This window comes from Gastrolobium bilobum, unplaced genomic scaffold, assembly GCF_033153095.1.
Source record: "Gastrolobium bilobum isolate Gb01-03AN ecotype WA unplaced genomic scaffold, APGP_CSIRO_Gbil_v1 utg19981, whole genome shotgun sequence".
NCBI classification, from domain to species: domain Eukaryota; kingdom Viridiplantae; phylum Streptophyta; class Magnoliopsida; order Fabales; family Fabaceae; genus Gastrolobium; species Gastrolobium bilobum.
Genome location: NW_026899934.1, coordinates 60473 through 82147, shown reverse-complemented (window position 1 = coordinate 82147; position 21675 = coordinate 60473). Strand labels below are relative to the sequence as shown.

General features: G+C 36.8%; 2 protein-coding genes across 3 annotated transcripts; one reads left to right on the top strand and one right to left on the bottom strand.

Moving 5' to 3' along the window:
* Window positions 1-6232: 6232 nt before the first annotated feature.
* LOC133294260 (magnesium-chelatase subunit ChlH, chloroplastic) lies at window positions 6233-13017 on the top strand. The gene is made up of 5 exons (XM_061492912.1): window positions 6233-7960; window positions 8435-8517; window positions 9389-11191; window positions 11536-12012; window positions 12381-13017. Exons 1-5 carry the CDS (start codon window positions 6550-6552, stop codon window positions 12756-12758), a joined length of 4152 nt encoding a protein of 1383 aa, XP_061348896.1. The 5' UTR covers window positions 6233-6549; the 3' UTR covers window positions 12759-13017.
* A 757-nt stretch (window positions 13018-13774) lies between these two features.
* On the bottom strand, window positions 13775-17877 carry LOC133294255 (probable glycosyltransferase STELLO2). Of its 2 annotated transcripts, XM_061492907.1 has the most exons (4): window positions 17133-17231; window positions 15893-17050; window positions 15030-15156; window positions 13775-14476 (listed from the first exon to the last, which is right to left on the bottom strand). In XM_061492907.1, exons 2-4 carry the CDS (start codon window positions 16618-16620, stop codon window positions 14009-14011), a joined length of 1323 nt encoding a protein of 440 aa, XP_061348891.1. In that variant the 5' UTR covers window positions 16621-17050; window positions 17133-17231; the 3' UTR covers window positions 13775-14008. The 2 variants fall into 2 exon arrangements, with proteins under 2 accessions (XP_061348891.1, XP_061348890.1); XM_061492906.1 differs by having other exon boundaries at window positions 15893-17877.
* Window positions 17878-21675: the final 3798 nt, after the last annotated feature.

Genomic DNA, 21675 nt, shown 5'->3' with positions numbered 1-21675 from the left:
GCTTACCGTCTAGATGGAACAACACATGCATATTATAAGGCCCTTACACTTAACAGCTCAAAATCATTTCAATTATCAAAACATGAAAATACATCATGCATAAAACCATCCCCCCATGGGGTATGGTGGAACCAACAATGGCTAAACCAAGGACACGAAAGCTTACCTTGCAAGCTAACTATCCAAGCCAAGCTCACACTAGCTCAATGCCCACAAATAGCACAATCACAATCCGTTTATACAATAACTAACCATCAATAATCATTGCTCAAGATTTCATTAAGTGATTAAGGATTTCTAACTCATTTTAAGCCATTTCATGTTGTTTCTGCAGGAGGTATTCGAATACTCCTCGATGAGTATTCGAATACTCCCTGTCTCCAGAAAGTATTAGATTACTTTTATTCAAGTATTCGAATACCACAAGGTTTCCGAATACTTTTCCCCAGTATCCGAATACCACCAGGTATCTGAATACAAACACCACAGTATTCGAATACTACACAGTATTCAAATACTTACTCAAAGATATCCGAATACTTTTCTTCCCAGAAAAATATCACAATACTCTTGCAAGGAGTATTCGACTACCAGAGGACAAGTATTCGAATACTACACGAAAAATATTCAAATACTTCTCCAACATAATGCAGAAATTCGAACTGTCATCTACATAATTTCATTTTTAAGGGTTCAAATGCGATTGGGAGTCCAATGACTCCCTAAACAGATGTTCATTAACATATTATGAACTCAGAATCTCAGTCCTTAACCGAAATAGTCCAAGTTTTACTTTTTAACGGATTAAACAAGCTTAAATCATCAAAATGACAAAGAGGTGATCATGGTATACCTCAAGTGCCTCAAACTCAGAGAAAGACTCCTCCTTGGAGCTTCCAACAAGGCTGAAAGGTTCTGACTTTGCAAGAGCACGAAAATGTACTACAAGGTTGGACCTTTCTCCATCACCATGGCACCATGAAGCTCAAAATGCCAAGAAATGACCCCTCACAACCAAACTCAGAAAAATAGCCCTCAAACCTCTCAAGTCAGAAACTAAACTCAGAAATGGGGCACCTTTCACTCACTCAAGGCTCAAGCACACACAAGTATGAAGCTTTTGTGAAGGATTCAAGAGGAAAGGTGACCTCTTGAAGGTTCAATGTAGAGGGAGAAGGGAGACAAGGTGGCTGACTCCAAGCACCAGAAATTCTCACGTAGGAGGCTCAACCAAATGACCTAGGATCATGTGCCACCTCTATTTATAGGTGTGCTTATTTTAATCACACAGTATTAATATTAATAGCTACACTTAGCCTTTTAATCCCAAACTTAGGATTCTGAACCTAGATATTTTTCTAAGATTTGTCATATTTTTATTTTATATTTTGCAGTACCTTTCCGGTACGCGCTTTTACATAGTCAGTATCAGTTCTGGCACCAGTTCTCATTATTTTGACCTGAAACTTGTTATGATAGTCCTATATATAATTCTAGGAATATTCCCACACTTATTATAATTTTCTGGGATACTTCCTCGGTACGCACTTATACCGTGGAGCAGAACCAGTATTTGCCCTTTTCGTTAGAAAAGCGACTTTCAACATTATTAATTACTTCCTATAATTATTCAAGCCTTCTCATAATTATTAGGGTCAATTATAGAATTATTTCATTAATCTCATAATTATTTAATTAAATTCCTTAATTAACGATGCGGGTTCTTACAACAGTCGCCTCGGTCATCCTAGTCTTTCAAAATTGCAGAAGATGGTTCCTCTTTTATCCGGCCTTTAGACTTTAGATTGTCAGTCATGTCAGCAAGGGAAGCACATACGATTCTCCTTTGCCAATCGATTCAATAAACGAGCTGATGCTCCTTTTTCAATTATTCATTCAGATATTTGGGGTCCAAGTCGTAGTGTCTGTTTTAGGGTTTCGATATTTTGTTACCTTTATTGATGATTTTTCACGTTGTACTTGGATTTATTTAATGAAAAACTGTTCTGAGTTATTTTCTATTTATGAAAAATTTTATGCTGAAATTCATACTCAATTTGGTGCTTCTATTCATATTTTACGTAGTGATAATGCTAAGGAATATGTTTCTGTTAACTTTTCTAATTTCTTAGCTACACATGGTACTTTACACCAAATTACGTGTCCTCACACTTCACAACAAAATGGAGTAGTTGAACGTAAAAATAGACATCCCATTGAGACTGCATAGACTCTTCTTATTCACATGCATGTTCCTCTTCACTTCTATGCCGATGCAGTCCTTGCCTCTTGTTTTCTCATCAACCGTATGCCTTCATCTGTGCTTAATAATGACATTCCTTATAACTTGTTGCTTCCAGATGTTCCTCTCTATCCTCTATCCCCACATGTCTTTAGTTTTACCTATTTTGTTCATGATCTCACTCCTGGTAAGGACAAGTTAACATCCAAAGCCTTTAAGTGTATTTTTCTTGGTTATTCTCATCTTTAAAAAGGCTATTGTTGTTATTCTCCTGATCTGAAGTGTTACTTTGTTTCCGCTGATGTCACTTTTCTTGATCAACAACCCTTTAATTCTATCTCATCTCAATTGTCACAGGTTGATCATGTTCTTCTTGTTCCTTTTCTTGATTTGTCTTTGCCAGCTGCAGACACTTCTATTCCAGATGAGCAACCTATTGCTTCCATACCTGAGGATCGTCCATTTCTCACTTATCAGCGTCGTAAAACTGTGCTTCCTGTCGACTCGACTCTGGCTGACTTATCGCCCCCTGTTGTTGATTCTTCCCCTCCAGCTCCTTCAACAAAGACTCTTCCCATTGCTCAAAGAAAAGGTACACATACTACTCATAACTCTTATCCTTTTTATACCTTTTTGAGCTATGACCGTCTTTCTTCACCTCATTTCACCTTTGTTTCTAGTCTTTATTCTGTTTCTATTCCTAAGACCACAAGTGAAGCACTTTCCCATCCAGGGTGGCGCCAAGCGATGCTTGATGAGATGACTGCACTTCATTCCAATGGCACTTGGGACCTTGTTTCTGCTCCTCCAGAGAAGTCTATAGTTGGTTATCGCTGGGGTTTTACTGTGAAAGTTGGATCTGATGGCCATGTTGATCGTCTCAAGGCACGCTTAGTTGCAAAAGGTTTTACTCAAATCTTTGGCCTTGATTATAGTGACACATTCTCTCCAGTCGCTAAGATGACGTCAGTTCGCCTGTTTCTTGCTCTTGCTGTTGTTCATCACTGGCCACTCTTTCAACTTGACATCAAAAACGCTTTTCTTCATGGTGATTTACAAGAAGAAGTTTACATGGAGCAACCATCTGGCTTTGTTGCTCGGGGGAGTCTGGGAAAGTGTGCCGACTTCGTAAATCATTATATGGTCTCAAGCAGTCTCCTCGAGCATGGTTCAGTCACTTCAGTTATGCTGTTCAGGCTTTTGGCTTAATTCGCAGTAAAGTTGACCATTTTTTTTTCATAGGATCACATTTCTTGATAAGTGCATATATTTATTAGTCTATGTTGATGACATCATTCTCACCGAAAGTGATCAAGCTGGAATTCATCAGTTAAAACAGTATTTTTTCAGTCAATTTCAAACAAAGGACCTTGGGAAGCTTCGTTACTTCTTGGGATTTGAGGTAGCACAATCTAGACAGGGCATTTCTATCTGTCAAAGGAAGTATGCCTTGGATATCCTAGAAGAGACTGGTATGTTGGGATGTAAACCAGTTGATACACCTATGGATCCAAATGTCAAGTTATTGCCCGGACAGAAGGAGCCATTATCTGATCCTGGTCGTCATCGGAGGCTAATTGGGAAGGTCAACTATCTTACTATGACTAGGCCAGACATTTTTTTCGCTGTTAGTACGGCTAGTCAGTTCCTTGATTCCCCTTGTGATTCTCATTGGGATGCTACTGTGAGGATCCTCCGATACATCAAAGGAGCACTAGAAAAAGGTTTGTTGTATTCGGATCAGGAAAATACAGAAATTTGTGGTTATTCAGATGCTGATTGGGCAGGATCACCCTCAGACAGGCACTCTACTTTCGGCTAATGTGTCTTCTTTGGAGGAAACTTAATTTCTTGGAAGAGCAAGAAACAACCTGTTGTTGCTCGCTCTAGTCCAGAAGCTGAGTATCGTGCAATGACAATTGCTATCTGTGAGTTAATCTGGTTAATGCAGTTGATTCAAGAGCTTCATTTTTGTGAACAGAAACAACCCATGACACTCATTTGTGATAATCAAGATGCACTACATATATCCTCCAATCTAGTATTTCATGAAAGAACCAAACATATAGAGATTGATTGTCACTTTATTCGAGAAAGAATTTAGTCAGGAGAAATCAAAACAGCTTTTGTCAACTCTAATGATCAATTAGCGGATGTGTTCACTAAAGCTAAGGGGGCGTTTGGTTGAGGAGAAATTTTTTGAATACTAGGGAAATAGAATTGATAGGAAAATGGTAAGAAAGTTAGATAAAGTGAGATAGATAGGAAAATGTTAAAAAAATTTATTTGGTGGGGAAAAAACTTTAATGGGTGTTTTGCTTCATTTTCCTAGCTATCTTTAAAAAACCACATACAAATTGGCTTTCCTAACTGTAGATCTTCCTAGCTATCTACCACAAAATGCTGAAATCTATGCAAATCACTTAGTTGGGGAAATTGAAGGAAACCGTGAACCAAACATGGCAGTTTTGCTTTCCCACTTTCACTTGCATAGACATCCTCAAGAATACCCCCAACCAAACACCACCTTGTACTGTCTTCACTAAAGCTCTTAGAGGTCCTCGGGTTGAATACATTTGTAACAAGCTTGGTGCTCACAATATATAGGTACCAGCTTGAGGGAAAGTGTTAGAATAGAAAATATTAGATATATAGATTTGATATAGATTTGTATAGTTTACCTTCCTATCTGTAAATATTCTTTTCCTATTTAGTTTTGTATTAGGTCTGGGCTTCTCACTTAAGCCCATTAAAATCTCTATATATTGTAACTCTTTGTATTAGCTTAATACACAACATTATTATTTTATATTCAAGTGTATTAAATATGGATTTGGATAAAAAAAACTACAAGAAGATAATTGATAAGAAAAAAAATATGAGTGTACGTAATAAAAGAATAAATCACATTGAATTTATGAACTTTTTCCTTAAATTCATTACACTCAAAATAATGAACAACATTGAGGTATTGTACTATTATAATTAATTTTTCTTATTTTATTCATTAATATTACAAAAATTTTAGTCTCATACATTAGTTATTAAACAACTGACTCCGCAAAACATAAAAAAATAAAATAAAAATATGACTCAACCGGTTACAATATACTATTGTGATTGTACTGTTCCTTAATATGCATTAATGCAACTTTATTGTTAATGCTATCATGCTATCAAAAATATCAACCACCCAATTTGACAATTTTTTATTTTAAAAAGTACTCTCACTTAAATTCTAATTAGTAAAGGTGGATAAAAACAATCTTCGTAAGCAATTTTACCCTTCCTTATGTATTTACATTTACGTAGTGACTATTTTATTACTATTTCATATTCATCCTCATTTAAAAATTATTAAAAGAAGTATAAAAAAGACAATTACTCAATTATTATAAGTCCATCATACCTAGTAAAAATAAATTAACTTGGTTTTGTAAATATAAGAAAAAATATTATAAACTATAAAATTACCTGATTCTAGAATCATTCAACCTCTCATCAAGCCTGTTAGCAAAGGCATCACGTCACTACCAATTATTCTTAAGCTCATAATTTTGTTAAGACATAGACAAGAAAACAAAAACAACAAGCAATGGAGGGTCCCATATTGGTAAAACCTGTGGTAAGTGAAATGGAAGCGTAAGAACAAGAAGCACCAAATTTGTTCCATAAAAAAATATCGAAGCTCTCATTCGATTTGAGACACAAACTCAAAAAGCAAGGATCGTTTTGTACCGTGTACTGTAAAATCTCACCCTATCTCTTTCATCGTCATCAAGTATCCACACTTGCCTTCTCACTCCTCCTTAATCTACATTCGGGAAATCCAACCCCACCAATCAAAATTCAAGAAACTCCATCCTAATAAGCTTAAAAGATAGATATATCAATAAAGAGAGAGATAGAGAGAATGTGTCACTCACAAACGAACACACACTCAAAAATGATACAAAACCTCAGAACTATTGAACTCCACTGACTACCATAATTGCCACGTGGTTCTAGCTCTGACCACTAACCACAAAAACCGTTTCAAATTGCAGGCTCTTCTTCTCTCTCCTACCCTCCACACAAACCAAATAAAAACTCATAGCCATTCATCTTTCAAAAGGAGAAAAAGAAAAGAGGAGGAAGAAGATAGATAGATAGATACACTTTGAACTGAGTTGAGAGCTCAACTCTGGTTAAAAAAAAAGTGTACAAATTCCTCAAGTTCTTCTCTTTTCTTCCCTTGTTAGTCTTTAATTTGAAAAGAGAAGTTTTTTCTTCTTCTCTAGTTTGGTTTTATAAAGGGTTGATGATCAATGGCTTCTTTAGTATCATCCCCATTTACTTTACCCAGTTCTAAATCTGATCAACTTTCTTCTGTTGCTCAAAGACATCTCTTTCTTCATTCTTTTCTTCCCAAGAAGACCAATTGCTTTGGCAGCACAAAATCTTCATTGAGAGTGAAATGTGCTGCAATTGGCAATGGTCTTTTCACCCAAACCACCCAAGAAGTTCGTAGGATAGTTCCAGAGAACCACCTAAACCTACCAAGAGTTAAAGTTGTGTATGTTGTCCTTGAAGCTCAGTACCAATCATCTCTCTCTGCTGCTGTCATAGCTCTTAACAACAACAAGAAAGATGTTTCCTTTGAGGTTGTTGGTTACTTGGTGGAGGAGCTTCGTGATAGATCAACCTATGAAACTTTCTGCAAGGATTTGGAAGATGCTAACATTTTCATTGGGTCACTGATTTTCGTGGAGGAGCTTGCCCTCAAGGTTAAGGCTGCTGTGGAGAAAGAAAGGGATAGGCTTGATGCAGTTTTGGTGTTTCCATCAATGCCTGAGGTAATGAGGCTGAACAAGTTGGGGTCTTTCAGCATGGCACAACTTGGACAATCCAAGAGCCCCCTTTTCCAACTATTCAAGAAGAAGAAGCAATCTTCTGCTGGGTTTGCTGATAGCATGTTGAAATTGGTGAGGACTTTGCCAAAGGTTTTGAAGTATTTGCCAAGTGATAAGGCTCAGGATGCTAGGCTTTATATTCTGAGTCTGCAGTTTTGGCTTGGTGGGTCACCTGATAATTTGCAAAATTTCCTGAAAATGATTTCTGGGTCTTATGTTCCAGCATTGAAAGGGACAAAGATGGAGTATTCTGAGCCAGTTCTGTACTTGGACACTGGAATTTGGCACCCTCTAGCACCTTGTATGTATGATGATGTGAAGGAGTATTTGAATTGGTATGGAACTAGAAGGGATGCTAATGAGAAGCTCAAGAGTTCAAATGCACCAGTTGTTGGTTTGATTTTGCAAAGGAGTCATATTGTTACTGGAGATGATGGTCACTATGTGGCTGTGATCATGGAACTAGAGGCTAAAGGGGCTAAGGTTATTCCAATTTTTGCCGGTGGACTTGACTTTTCAGGGCCAGTGGATAGATTCTTGATTGATCCGATTACTAAGAAACCATTTGTGAATTCTGTGATATCACTCACTGGCTTTGCTCTTGTTGGAGGCCCTGCAAGGCAGGACCATCCAAGGGCAATTGAGGCTTTGATGAAGCTTGATGTTCCTTACATTGTTGCAGTGCCACTGGTGTTCCAAACTACAGAAGAGTGGCTGAATAGTACTTTGGGTTTGCATCCAATTCAGGTTGCTCTCCAAGTTGCACTGCCGGAGCTAGATGGAGGAATGGAGCCAATAGTTTTTGCTGGTCGAGATCCCAAAACAGGTAATGATAATCCCTTTTCTCTACAGTTTGAAACTATAAATTTATGTAATGACTTCTGTGATGTGTAAGATTATCTTTTAAACATTTAATTTGAAGAGGAATTCAAAGGATTTTTATTTTCAAAAATAGTATAGTAAATTAACATCTTCTAAGAGGATGAGCCTTTAGCACCGGTAAAGCTGCTTTCCAGTGACTCAAAGGTCATGGATTCGAATTCAGGAAACATTCTCTTTGTAAAAATGTAATAAAATTGTAAAGATAAGGTTGTGTACAAAGATTTTATTCACCCCTATCCTTGGAAGTAGGGGTTTCATGGGAAGTAGTCTTTGGTAAATTAACATCTCCTCTTAGTTTTATCATTGCTCATACTTTAGTAGCATATATGTCCCTTTTTTTTTTCTCTCTTGCTCCATCCTTACGTTTGCCATTTTGTTTGTATTGCTATTGTTTATTGTTTAATTGATATGGTTTCAGGAAAATCTCATGCTCTTCACAAGAGAGTGGAGCAGCTCTGCACTAGGGCAATCAAATGGGCTGAATTGAAAAGAAAATCAAAGGTATTTGCCATTTTCTGAGTCTTGAAGTCACATATCAAGTTCAAGTAAAATTTTAACAGGGCAAGGTTCCATCCCAGATCTAACTGACAACCATCCGTTTCACATTTATATTTCATAATTTGTGCTGTTTGGAAAAAATTTCAAATATGAAAATAATCTAACAGAGATTGAAGCCAATATTCAATATCACTTTTCTTTGTATTTTTCCATTGTCTTCAGCGGAGTCAATTTCAATAAATTAGAAAATAATTAGTCAGAGTTTCTGTATTTGATATTTACTTAAACTAAAAATGACATACAAGTAATCTTTAATGATGAATTATGTTGTTTGAATTGAAACAACATTTCATAATTGTTTTCAACCGAAAAAATGTGACATAAATGATGTGAAGAATGAAAGTGATATTTACTTTGTCCTGAATGGACGAGTATATAGTAGAAGTCTTATCTCTCTCATCTTGTCAGTGACAAGAGAAATCTCCAAGGGCAGAGGAGAGGCATAGAAAAAAGGCTTCCTATAAATGCAAGCAAATTTCTGCTGTATAGTATAGTTCATAGTGTACGTGGTCGGCACAATATTGATGTTCATTGCATTCTTACCCTTTTCTTCATTTCCTAGAGGAATGTATTTGAACCTCATCTTTCATGCAAATATTCATATATGTGATTTTTTTGTCACCAGTGTCTAAAAGTCCTCTATTTTTATTGTTCTCTATTGTAGAGTGTCATCAGCTTGTATGCATTTGCAGAGTAGTAAAACTTTCTTAGGTTCATCTGCATTTTGAATTTACAGCATATTCTCATCCGTTTTCTCGGAGAAGTTTGACTTTGATTGTTGAAATTCTCATGATAAATTTATGTACTCATACAGGAAGAGAAGAGACTTGCAATCACGGTCTTCAGTTTCCCACCAGACAAAGGAAATGTAGGAACTGCTGCCTACCTGAATGTCTTCTCCTCCATTTTCTCCGTTCTAAAAGACCTTCAAAGAGATGGTTACAATGTTGAGGGACTTCCTGAGACTTCTGAAGCTTTGATTGAAGATGTATTACATGACAAAGAAGCGCAATTTAGCAGCCCGAATCTGAACATTGCTTACAAAATGAATGTCCGTGAATATCAAAGTCTCACTCCTTATGCGGCGGCATTAGAAGAAAACTGGGGAAAACCTCCTGGCAATCTGAATGCAGATGGAGAGAATCTATTGGTATTTGGAAAACAATATGGTAATGTATTTATTGGGGTTCAACCCACATTTGGCTATGAAGGTGACCCTATGCGGTTGCTTTTCTCCAAATCTGCTAGCCCACATCATGGATTTGCAGCATATTACTCTTTTGTTGAGAAAATTTTCAAAGCTGATGCTGTTCTCCATTTTGGTACACATGGTTCCCTTGAATTCATGCCTGGAAAACAGGTAGGGATGAGTGATGTATGTTACCCAGACAGTCTGATTGGGAATATTCCCAATGTCTATTATTATGCTGCAAATAACCCTTCTGAGGCTACCATAGCCAAACGCCGGAGCTATGCAAATACCATTAGTTATCTGACTCCTCCAGCGGAAAATGCAGGACTCTACAAAGGTCTTAAGCAGTTAAGTGAGCTCATCTCCTCATACCAGTCCCTCAAGGACACTGGCCGTGGGGCGCAAATTGTGAGTTCAATTATAAGCACAGCTAAGCAATGTAATCTTGATAAGGATGTAACACTGCCTGATGAGAGTGAAGAGATCCCAGCTAAAGAGCGCGACCTTGTGGTTGGAAAGGTGTATTCCAAGATCATGGAGATTGAGTCCCGCCTCTTGCCATGTGGGCTCCATGTCATTGGCGAGCCTCCCTCAGCCTTGGAAGCAGTTGCTACACTGGTGAACATAGCTGCGCTGGATCGACCTGAAGATGGTATTTCCTCTCTCCCATCTATTCTAGCAGAGACTGTTGGAAGAAACATAGAGGATGTCTATAGAGGGAGTGACAAAGGAATATTAAAGGATGTAGAGCTTCTTCGGCAAATAACTGACACATCACGCGGAGCAATTACTTCATTTGTGGAGCGCACTACTAATAAGAAGGGTCAAGTTGTTGATGTAGCTGATAAGCTTACCTCAATCCTTGGATTTGGCATAAATGAACCATGGATTCAGTACTTGTCAAACACAAAATTTTATCGAGCTGATAGGGAAAAACTCAGAACGTTGTTTGAGTTCTTGGGAGACTGTTTGAAGTTGGTTGTAGCTGATAATGAATTGGGAAGTTTAAAACAAGCCTTGGAGGGTAAATTTGTGGAGCCAGGACCTGGTGGTGACCCAATTAGAAATCCTAAAGTTTTACCAACAGGTAAGAATATTCATGCCCTTGACCCACAAGCTATTCCTACAACAGCAGCAATGCAGAGTGCCAAAATAGTGGTTGAAAGATTGATTGAGAGGCAGAAAGCTGAAAATGGGGGAAAGTATCCGGAGACAATCGCGCTTGTATTGTGGGGAACAGATAATATTAAGACATATGGTGAATCTCTGGGTCAGGTCCTGTGGATGATTGGTGTGACACCAGTGTCTGATACCTTCGGAAGAGTCAACAGGGTGGAACCTGTAAGTCTTGAAGAGCTTGGAAGGCCTCGGATTGATGTTGTTGTTAATTGCTCAGGAGTGTTCAGAGACCTTTTTATCAATCAGGTATCAGTTCCCTATCTATTTATCCAGAAATGGATCCTAACACCAATTTAGTTGTGTTGTGTTGTGTTCCATCATAGTATTATTTTGTTATTGTTCAAAAAAGTTGCATGAACTCTTCATATTTCAACCTAAATTAGCCATGGTATAGGCAATACTTACCTTTTTGTCTATATCAAAATAACTTATATCCTTGATTGAAATCACGTCCATTGCTTCATGAGGAGCTATGATGATGTTCTGGTTACATTTTTTTGTATAAAAACTCTCGTAAGCCTTATTTTACTAGGATTTTCATTGCTTCATTGCTTTGCTCATATTTTTATATACATTTTTTTTTTCGTAAGATGAATCTTCTGGATAGAGCAGTGAAGATGGTTGCTGAATTAGATGAACCAGCAGAGCAAAACTTTGTAAGGAAGCATGCATTAGAACAAGCTCAAGCCCTTGGGGTTGAAGTTCGAGAAGCAGCAACAAGGATCTTCTCCAATGCCTCTGGGTCCTACTCCTCAAACATAAACCTGGCTGTGGAGAATTCTTCATGGAATGATGAGAAGCAGCTCCAGGACATGTACCTAAGCCGAAAGTCTTTTGCTTTTGATTGTGATGCACCTGGAGCAGGCATGACTGAAAAAAGAAAAGTCTTCGAGATGGCTCTGAGCACAGCCGACGCCACATTCCAAAACCTTGATTCGTCAGAAATCTCCCTCACTGATGTCAGTCATTACTTTGACTCAGACCCAACTAACCTGGTTCAAAATCTAAGGAAAGATGGAAAGAAGCCAAGTGCATACGTTGCTGACACAACCACAGCTAATGCCCAGGTGAAAGTCGTTACATGAATATCCTATTTCCAAGCTTGGTTTGACATATTTGAATTATCTTCATCACGGACCAACTCCCCTAAAAGTTTAAGTTATTAGATGAAGACACATGAATAATTTTATATTATATTTCTAACATGTCTCGTCACGTAAAAGCTTTTGGACTTGAAGTGTGAATAATGCATTAGTCTACCTACGCTGCGCTGAAATTCCATTTTTGTTTTTATTCAAATAATGGTGTAATAAGAATTAACTCTAGATCAATTGATCCTAAAAACTCTAATATTCGTGACATCCTCAAATCACAGTGATTTTGAATTATGGATGTCAGTGGTTTCCATTTGACCTTCTTGGTATATTCCTTTCAGGTACGTACCCTTGCTGAGACGGTTCGACTCGATGCAAGAACAAAGCTATTGAACCCCAAGTGGTATGAAGGCATGTTGTCTACTGGGTATGAAGGTGTTCGTGAGATTGAGAAGAGGCTTACTAACACAGTTGGATGGAGTGCAACTTCAGGCCAAGTTGACAACTGGGTGTATGAAGAAGCCAACACAACTTTCATTCAAGATGAGGAAATGCTGAAGAAGCTCTTGAACACAAATCCAAACTCCTTCAGGAAGCTGGTGCAGACATTCTTGGAAGCCAATGGACGTGGCTATTGGGAGACTTCAGAACAAAACATTGAGAAGCTTAGACAGTTGTACTCAGAAGTGGAAGATAAAATTGAAGGCATTGATCGCTGAAGTACACACCCATGATTGAGATGAATACACAAGGGGATATTAACTGCTGATTTCATTGTATCTTCTTTGTCTCTTGAGCTTCCTTCCCGTGCTGAATTGATAATTGTTGCCAATGGCATGTTTTACTGTGATTTTGCTATCCAATTATCTTTTTCCCTGTTGTAATTTTATTCATTTTCAGGGATCTCGATCCTTTGTGCAGTTGCAAACGCCAACCCAACTTAGCAGATATAGCTTCCAATTAAAATATGAAGATTGATACCATATATTGATTGTTCATGTTATAAAATTGTGAAAATGAATTAGATAATAAATATAAACTTACTCAATATAATAACACACTGACTACAGAAGAAGTCAAGTAACTTCAATTTCCAATGTGCTAGGTGTGTGAAGACTGTTTGGTTTATTATTGGAGACGAATGAGTTTAAACAGGTGAATATAACACTAGTGAATATTTTATATAGAGAAATAAGGATATAAAATTTCCACATGATAAAATTAAGTTAAATTTGAAATTTGTGAATATTTATATAGTGGGATATAGATGTAAAATTTTAGTATGAGAGTTCCATTTCCAATGTATAATGCATCTTAGTTATCATTATTCTTCAATTTGGAGTCTTCGAGTACATGTCTATTTTTTGGAATTTGTGTCTAAAAACCTTTTAACAACAGAAGATCAGGTATGATTGGTGCAATTTCTTTATCGTGATTAGATGGAAAACATCATGAGTAAAAAAGTACTTGAATATATTAGATCTGGGTACACATTTTTCACATCCCCATATTCACTCCTAGCTACTTTACCTTACCAAAGAACCTTATACTGCATTAACAAAGTTATTGGCACAGTTAATATACCATACCCTTCGTGCGGTATTATTGTTTAGTTGTTTTGAAAGAGAAAGCAATGTATATCCATCCACAGACGAGTTCCAAGTTTCATAACGAAAAAAGAATCTCTCAATGGAGAGCTTGAATTGCAATATTGAATACAGATACATTTTCATTTCATATTTTCACAAAAAAGAAGGGGCAAAAGGATTAATACACTTTCTATGTGGAGCAAATCTACAAAAGGGGGGAAAAAGAAAAAGGGTTACAATACCACCCAAGAAATATTCAGAAAAAAAAAATTGTGTAACACTGTTTTTGATAAAAAAAAATAAGACCGTGTAAGAGTTATCTGAGTGTTACATGTTTCTTGCATCTTCTCTTCAATAAGCATCAAGAAACAGTTCTATTTTCAAACTAACTCCATTAAGAGTGGATCCCCTTCTGCCATTATTCTGATAAGCTTGATAAAGTCTTGCTCACTGGATACATTCCAAGGATGAACAGCAGGGACTTTAGCAGAATAAAGAGTGGAGGAATTAGTTGGAGGTTTTTGCTTGTAGATTGTTGTATCAAGAACAGGGTCAAAATTCTGTGGAGAATCCATGGAGACAAAGAACATAGGAATTGCAACCTTCTGATGGATCTCTAGATTGCCCACTAAGCTAACAAGCTCAACAAAATCACTGACAAAGCGCTGAGGAACATAGAACACCTCAGAACTGCATAATAAGAGGTTCTTGTCATTGGCACTTGTATCTTTGTAGCTGACTTGAAAGTGAGCTGGCATCATGCTAACAACCTTCTGTACCATGCTTGCTTGTTGTGATAACCAATCTGAGTTGTCATTGGTTAATACAGAAGCCCAAGACTCAGATACCTGGATCCCAATGAATTTGTCAGATATAAAGAGAGTGCTCTAATGACCATTTAAGTGTTAAAGATATGCTTTTCAGCAAGGTTGACTATTTGACTTGAAAAGATCATAAAAAAGGGACATTGAAACAAGGATTTAATTTCGAAAAATTGTTACTTGTTAGTGTAAATTTTTTTAATATCATCCACTTACGTGCTAATCACGATTTAAATGCCCTCACCCCTACCCTCGCTAGTCACGGTTTATCGAGGAGTGCTTTTTTTATCCACTCATGTGCTAACATTGTCATAAAACAATTTGACTATGATATCAACAACTTGAGAGGTCAAACTCTTTTATTCACATAACATATGATTGGATGATAGTATATAACAACTTTACACTAACGATTAAGAATAAATTCTTAAAATAATTGTACAAGCAATTCCAAAAGAGGCCAATAAGCCTTTTATTATCAATTTTTTGGGGATTTTGTATGGAGGATAGCAGGGAGTAACTATCATGCAAAATTAAGAGTCCATACTTTGGTTGAGAGGAAACACAGTAATAGAAATACCTTATTAGTGATCCAAAGTTTAGTTTTATCCGCTTGTAGTAAGTTCCAGTAATTAAGAATGGTATTATCCTGTAGGAACAAAAATCCTTCTGCACTACTAAATTGATCAAATATTTTTGGCAGGTACCTGGAAACAAGAGATGAATAAAATTAAAATTATATCATAGGAAAAATATTAGCAATCAGAAGTCAACGATTCTAAGACTACTGGTCAGGTCAGTGCACTTTCAGAGTTTTTGTGTTATTAGGGAGGAGCATAACAAGTAGTAATTCAATAAATTATTCTTCTTTCGTTCCCACTCCAACCCCCTTTTCTGACTTTTTTCTAGTCAGTACCCATATAGAATCCAACATTTCATATTTAACATATACGTAACAATCAATCTCTGTTCCAAGTAATATTTCTAATCTTACTATTCCAAAATTTCCCTTACTAGTTACTCATGCTATATAACATCTCATGCACTACACTAATATAAACATACTTAAATTGACTTCAGTAATATCCTTTCCGCGATACAAGCATAATTCACATTTCACAACAGCTCAACACATAAGCAATTTATCTGTTATTTCACCAGACAGCCAGTGGCCCAAAGCAATTACTAGAGATGGTTTTATTTTATTCTTCAATGAACTTCAGTCTTTCAGTGCCAGGGAAAAAGTTGACCCTAAGTGTAACATTCTTTCTCCTTACTTTTATTGACAAAATAAAACAATCTCATGTAATTGTGAAAGATCAGTATTCAGTTTTAGAATTTATGCGGATAAAAATACAACCCCCATTTATAAGCAGCTTAGTCATAAAATAACAATCATATGACTTAGTGAGATAGGAAAGTGTAATATATAACTGAACTTACTTGTAGGCCTGGTCCAAATGGCCCTCCTGCACAACAAGATCTATGTCCTTCTTTTCTGACAAAATAACTACAGTTCTGAATATTCTCCCATAAAGCAACCTCCATTCAAGGGCTGTACGTTCCACAGGTCCACTGCAATACAGGATAAGCACAACATTCCCAAAAGTTTTCCTCCATCGGATTAAATTACCAATCTCATAATTCACTGTTCCTGTTTCTTCAACCCCAAGATGGACAGATGGTAACTTTTGTGGAACAAACTCCCTTCGATCACCATGACCAATATTTGCTCTCGGACGTCCCAGTTCCAGCGACATCAACCTCGGCTGCTGATAGCCAACAGCTAGCAAGTCCTGCAGCCAAGCAGCAGTAAGTTTCACATCCTTATCAGTCCAAAAGCGCTCCTCAGCCATTGCATAGCTTAAATCCAAAATCTTTTCAAACAATCTATGCTTCTCCGATCTCCACGAAACTAAAAACTTGATTAAACGACCAACATTCACATGAAGATCTTTCTCTTCCGAAAAAGGATACGCCTCAACCCTGTCATATCTATGGACAGTAGGGGGATAAACTACAACATAACCACCAACTTCCCAAAGAAGCCTCTGTCCCCAGTAACCTCTCAACACATCAGAAGCCATTGTGCTAACCGATACCGGAAGCATCAAAGCCCAAAATGCAGGAGAATGGTACATTGTATTAAAACTATTAACAGGCATCATCATACCCTGCGGCAACGCTACCTTCGGGGCATGCTCATCAAATCTAATATCAAAAGGTTCCAAACCCGATTTCCGTGTAAAATAAAACACAGAATCAACATCCGGAAGGCCATTCGAAATCCCCTGCTGTATAAACTGCTTCCCACCAAACACTTGAGTGTAAAACTCTTCATGCCCAATTGCACCTACATTCTCCAATGGCAACCCCCTAGGCCAAACCGAACGCTGCCCAAAATGAACATACGGGTTTGCCACGGTTCGGTTGGGGTTATCATGACTATACTGCAACAAAACCTCTTGCCTAGCACCTTCACCAATCAATTCTACATCAAAATGCTTACCCAAATCCCCATCAATAACATCCCCTCTATCATCAGCATCAAATATTTTCTTAGCACCATGCTGAATAGCAAACAAATAACCAACACTTTTCCTAACATAAGAATCATAAGGAAGGAAATCAACAACCCTAAACCCCAAATTAGCTTGTTCCTCCAACGACAAAAAGATCGCACCTTTGAGGCTCCAATCCGAAGGCGTTCTCGAATCCCCAATCGCCAGAACCTGCCACCCTTTCATCTTCACCGTGTTCCGAAGCGAATCGCTCGGGTAGCTCGACACCGAAACCACGATCCACCTCTCCGACCGGAAATTCGCGAACTTTGAGGTCTTGTCGGAGATGGGTGTGATCGAGTTCCAATCGACGCGCGGAAACTCGATCCTCTCAAGGTCCTGAGCCTGCTTCTCGAAGCAGAGGAGCGCGGCGGTGTCGCCGGCGTTGCGGAGGAAGAACATGGCGGCGACGGTTAAAACGAGGAGCAAGATTACCACGATCTTGTAGACATTTTCGGATACCCATGTTGAGAAATCGAGGTTCTTTGTCGCGGCGAAGCGGTTAATAGTTCTCCAATGGGGTTTTGAGTTCGGAGATTTTGGAGTTGAACGCTCTTGGACCAACATTGAGTTGAAGCGTTGAAACCCCAAATTAAGATAATGACTTAATGCTATGACTTAAGCTGAATCAAAACAATTCAACTCACACTGTGTTCTTAGTAGTGTCTTTCTCTGCTACCATGAACCAAAACTGAAACCATTACAGTGTCACTTATTTTTTTTTGGGTTCTGTTTCCGGCAACAACTATGAACTCTTTTTTTTTTTTTTTTCTAAGGTTGTGGTTGCCGACAGGTATGTGGTTGAGTGTGTCGGTTCCTTAGCCTTGAATACAACTGCAACTAGTTTGGTGTAGTGGAATCTTCGACTTGTTCTGTGACATCTTCTTTTGTTTTTTTCTTTTTCTTTTCTTTTCTTTTAAATTTTTAATGGTGTATATAATATTTGGTTTGGTGTTGGAAAATGGACTCATTAGGTAATACTTCACATTATTGTATTGTTTGTGATTATTATAATGTTATATCTGACAGATTGGAGTACAGTCTTTGTTGCGCGGTTTTGCTGACACCAATGTTACGAGATGACTTGGCTTCGTTTGGTACGTTTTTTCTTTCCACACCGTAAATTGGGTTCACTCTAGGCCTAATTCTTTTTCATGCACAATTTTTTACCGTTATCCCATAAAATCAGTATAATATTCTTTCAAAATCTATTCATAATCCCCTAAAATTGGTGTAATATCTTCTTTTTTTTTTTGTGTAATATCTTTTAAAATGTGTTTATAATCCCACAATCATGTTTATCCTGGTTGTGATATATTATATGGTGTTCACGTTTATATTTTTCACTCTAATATCTTGATTTGATTGAAAGTGAGAGCATAGATTTGTCATTCACTAAAAATAAAATATCTCAATATAATAGTGATTTACCGAGACGATAGTATAAATTAAAATATAAATGTGAAATTATCAAATTAGAATAAGATATAAAAAGTGACTTATCGATAAAAGAATATTATATTTATAGAGGGAGGAGATTCTTAATATGAAAAAGATGAGGGAAAAAAAATATATGAGCCTAAATTTTTTTACCATATAGATCCCACTAATGTCAACCAATGTGCTGCACTTATATAGTGAGGTGTGCGCATGAGAGTGAAATTTGGTATTATGATGAAATATTTACCTTATTTTGGTGACCTCCAAATTGAGCCTTATTGATCGATCCAAAACGCCCTAGCTCGTATTAACGTGAGTGTTAAGAATCTCCACCGATACACACTATGTTATCAATGCAACATCTCATCAACCACCATATGAAACACCTTAAGCAGCCAATTATTATTATTATTATTATTCAGCTAACCACTGTGAACAGTGCCCACTTTTGAGATTTGACGGGCTTCTTTGATTGTGCATCTTGCGTGGTTAGCGAGTCTTTTTCCCATTCAATGAATGGCTTTTCTATGTGCAGGAAGTTTCTAAAGAAGGGCACATGGCGTCTGACAAAAGAAAAATACATTCTTCAATTGTTTCGTTTAGAAAAAGACTATGTAAAATTGATATGCAGCACGGGGCAAGATTGAATTTGTTGTTATTTTGGATTTGGATTTTTATCAATGAACAAGTTTCATGAATTTGTCCGAAATTGATTCATTTTGGGCAACTTATTTGTGATGTGATAAAGTATTATCACAGGTGTTACTGAAAGGGAATAATAAGAAGGGTTGAATATATATTATTTAAATTAAGGCACATGTACACGATAGAAAGGATGTTATAAGATAAATTATCATATCCTGCTTTTATCCAATATTTGATAAATTAATAGAATATGATAAGCTTATTCTGTTTGCTCATATCCTGCTCTAAGAAAAAGTTTGTTTGGCATAAGTCATAAAAAGTCAAAAACCTGTATTTTCTGGAAGCTAAAAAATTTAATTTCTAAAAAAAACACAAGTCAAAAGTTAAATATTTTTTTAAAAATCTAAATAGAAATAACTTTTGTAAAAAGCACTTTTAAATAAGTAAGGTATAAAAATTATTTTTTTTTTTGGAAATTCATTCAAGGAGGCTCTTTATCCTATTCGCAAAGGATAAGATATGGGCGGACTCAGATTAGGAATGAACATGATAAGATAACAAATGTTACTTGTCACATCCCTCTCATTTCAAATATAACCCTATATTCTTCTCCAACAAACTTTGCTTGGTACGTGAGGGCAGCATTGCCACTGATTAGCTATCACTGTCGTCGACCATCGGTCACCTCTTCCTCCACTATCGCCCCCATTATCCATTAGCCAGCCACCACCATCACATCGACCATCGCCATGAGCTATCAATCACCACCATCACCCGAACCACCAGGCACCAACCACCACTAGTCACCACCACCACCACCACCACTGATGAGCCCCATAATTGCCACCGATCATCATTGGCGTTGCCACCACCACCACCATTGCCACTGCCAACAATCAGCCATCACAAGTCCACAATTGCCATTGATCATTGTCGATGCCGTCGCCATCACCACTACGACCATCATCACCAGCCAACACCACCTCGGGCCATCGCCATCCCCACTCATCAGGGATCAACTATCATTGCCACCGCTTGTTACCGACACCATTGCCCTTAGTCAACCACCACAATTATACTGGCTATTGTCAGCACTGTCACCACTACTACCACTTCAACTAGTCACCCATCGCACCAGCCGCCATCAACACCACCCACTATTACTAGTCTGGCTAGGAGGCCACCAATATTGACAATCAATTTGAAACTTAATTTTTAAAAATTTATTTGATGAGGTATATATTTTTTGTTTTTTAGAATTTTGTAAGTTTTTTTTATGTACTTCAATATATTTTTATTAAAATTAGGACTTTTAAATTTTTTTAATAATTTAAAATAAGAACTAATGTGTGAATAAATAAATAAAAAAGCTAGTTTAAAAATTAATTTTAAAAAAATATATGAAATTATGTTAAAAAGCTAGTTTAAAAAATAACTTTTAAAAATCATATAAAATTATGTCAAAAAGGACATTTTTATTTATATATATAATATCATAATATTAAATGGTTTGTCGCCTCTGGATATGATAATAATATCCTATCAAACTGCTTATCTAGTATATATCAAACACAATATACAATATGTTTTTATTTTTATTTTTTTTGATAAACCAAATGTATCCTTTACGGGAGGCAATCCTATTCGGGGCTAATCTAAAATTAAAATTTTAAACCCCTTTAGAAAATGTTACAAAAAAAGATAAAATACATACTATTAGGGGTGAAACTGGGCTTGGCCGGCCTACGGCTCGGCTTACGTCAGGCCGGACCTGACCTTATATATTTAGTAAAATAGGCCGGACTTGGAGCTTGAAAAAGCTTGTCTAATAAAAAGGCCGTATGTCCACTTTCATAAGGCATGACCTATAAGTCTACAGGCTGACATATATTGTACTATTTATTTTAAATAAAATATAATAGAATAAACATGTCTTGAAGAAAAAACAAAAGATATAAATTTAATCAATTGCAATTATTTATAACTTAATTATATTCGATTATATTTTAATAGAAACCTGACTTTATTTCTTATATAGGAGGAACCTACATCTCTGCATGTTAGATTATGTATATGAATATATTAAAAGGTTTTTGGGAGAGGTTATACTCACTACAAGCATCATGATTTATTTTAATTTACATTGTATGAATTTGTTTATTGGATCTGATGAAATATATGTTATTTAGTTTGAACATTTTGCTTTTGAAAGTAACTTAAATGCAGATTGTAGGAGTTTTGTTGTGATTCATGATTCTGATTGGACGTTGAAATTGTGATTTTTGGTTTAGCAACAGAATTTGAGTATTTTGTAAAGTTGATTTATGGTTCTGCATGGGAGTTAAAAATTAACAGACTAACAGGCTAGGGCAGACCATTTGTTTTTTATAAACAGGTCAAGTCAGGTTAACAGTTAGACTCGTACTAGATTTGGGTCAGGCCAAATTGAAATTTTTTAGTATAGACTTGAACTTTTCGAAGCAAAGCTTTGCCCAACCCAATCAATTTTCATCCCTAGATACTGTTATCTTCAACTCCCATCTGACCCTTTTATCATATCAATTATTATCTTTTAATATC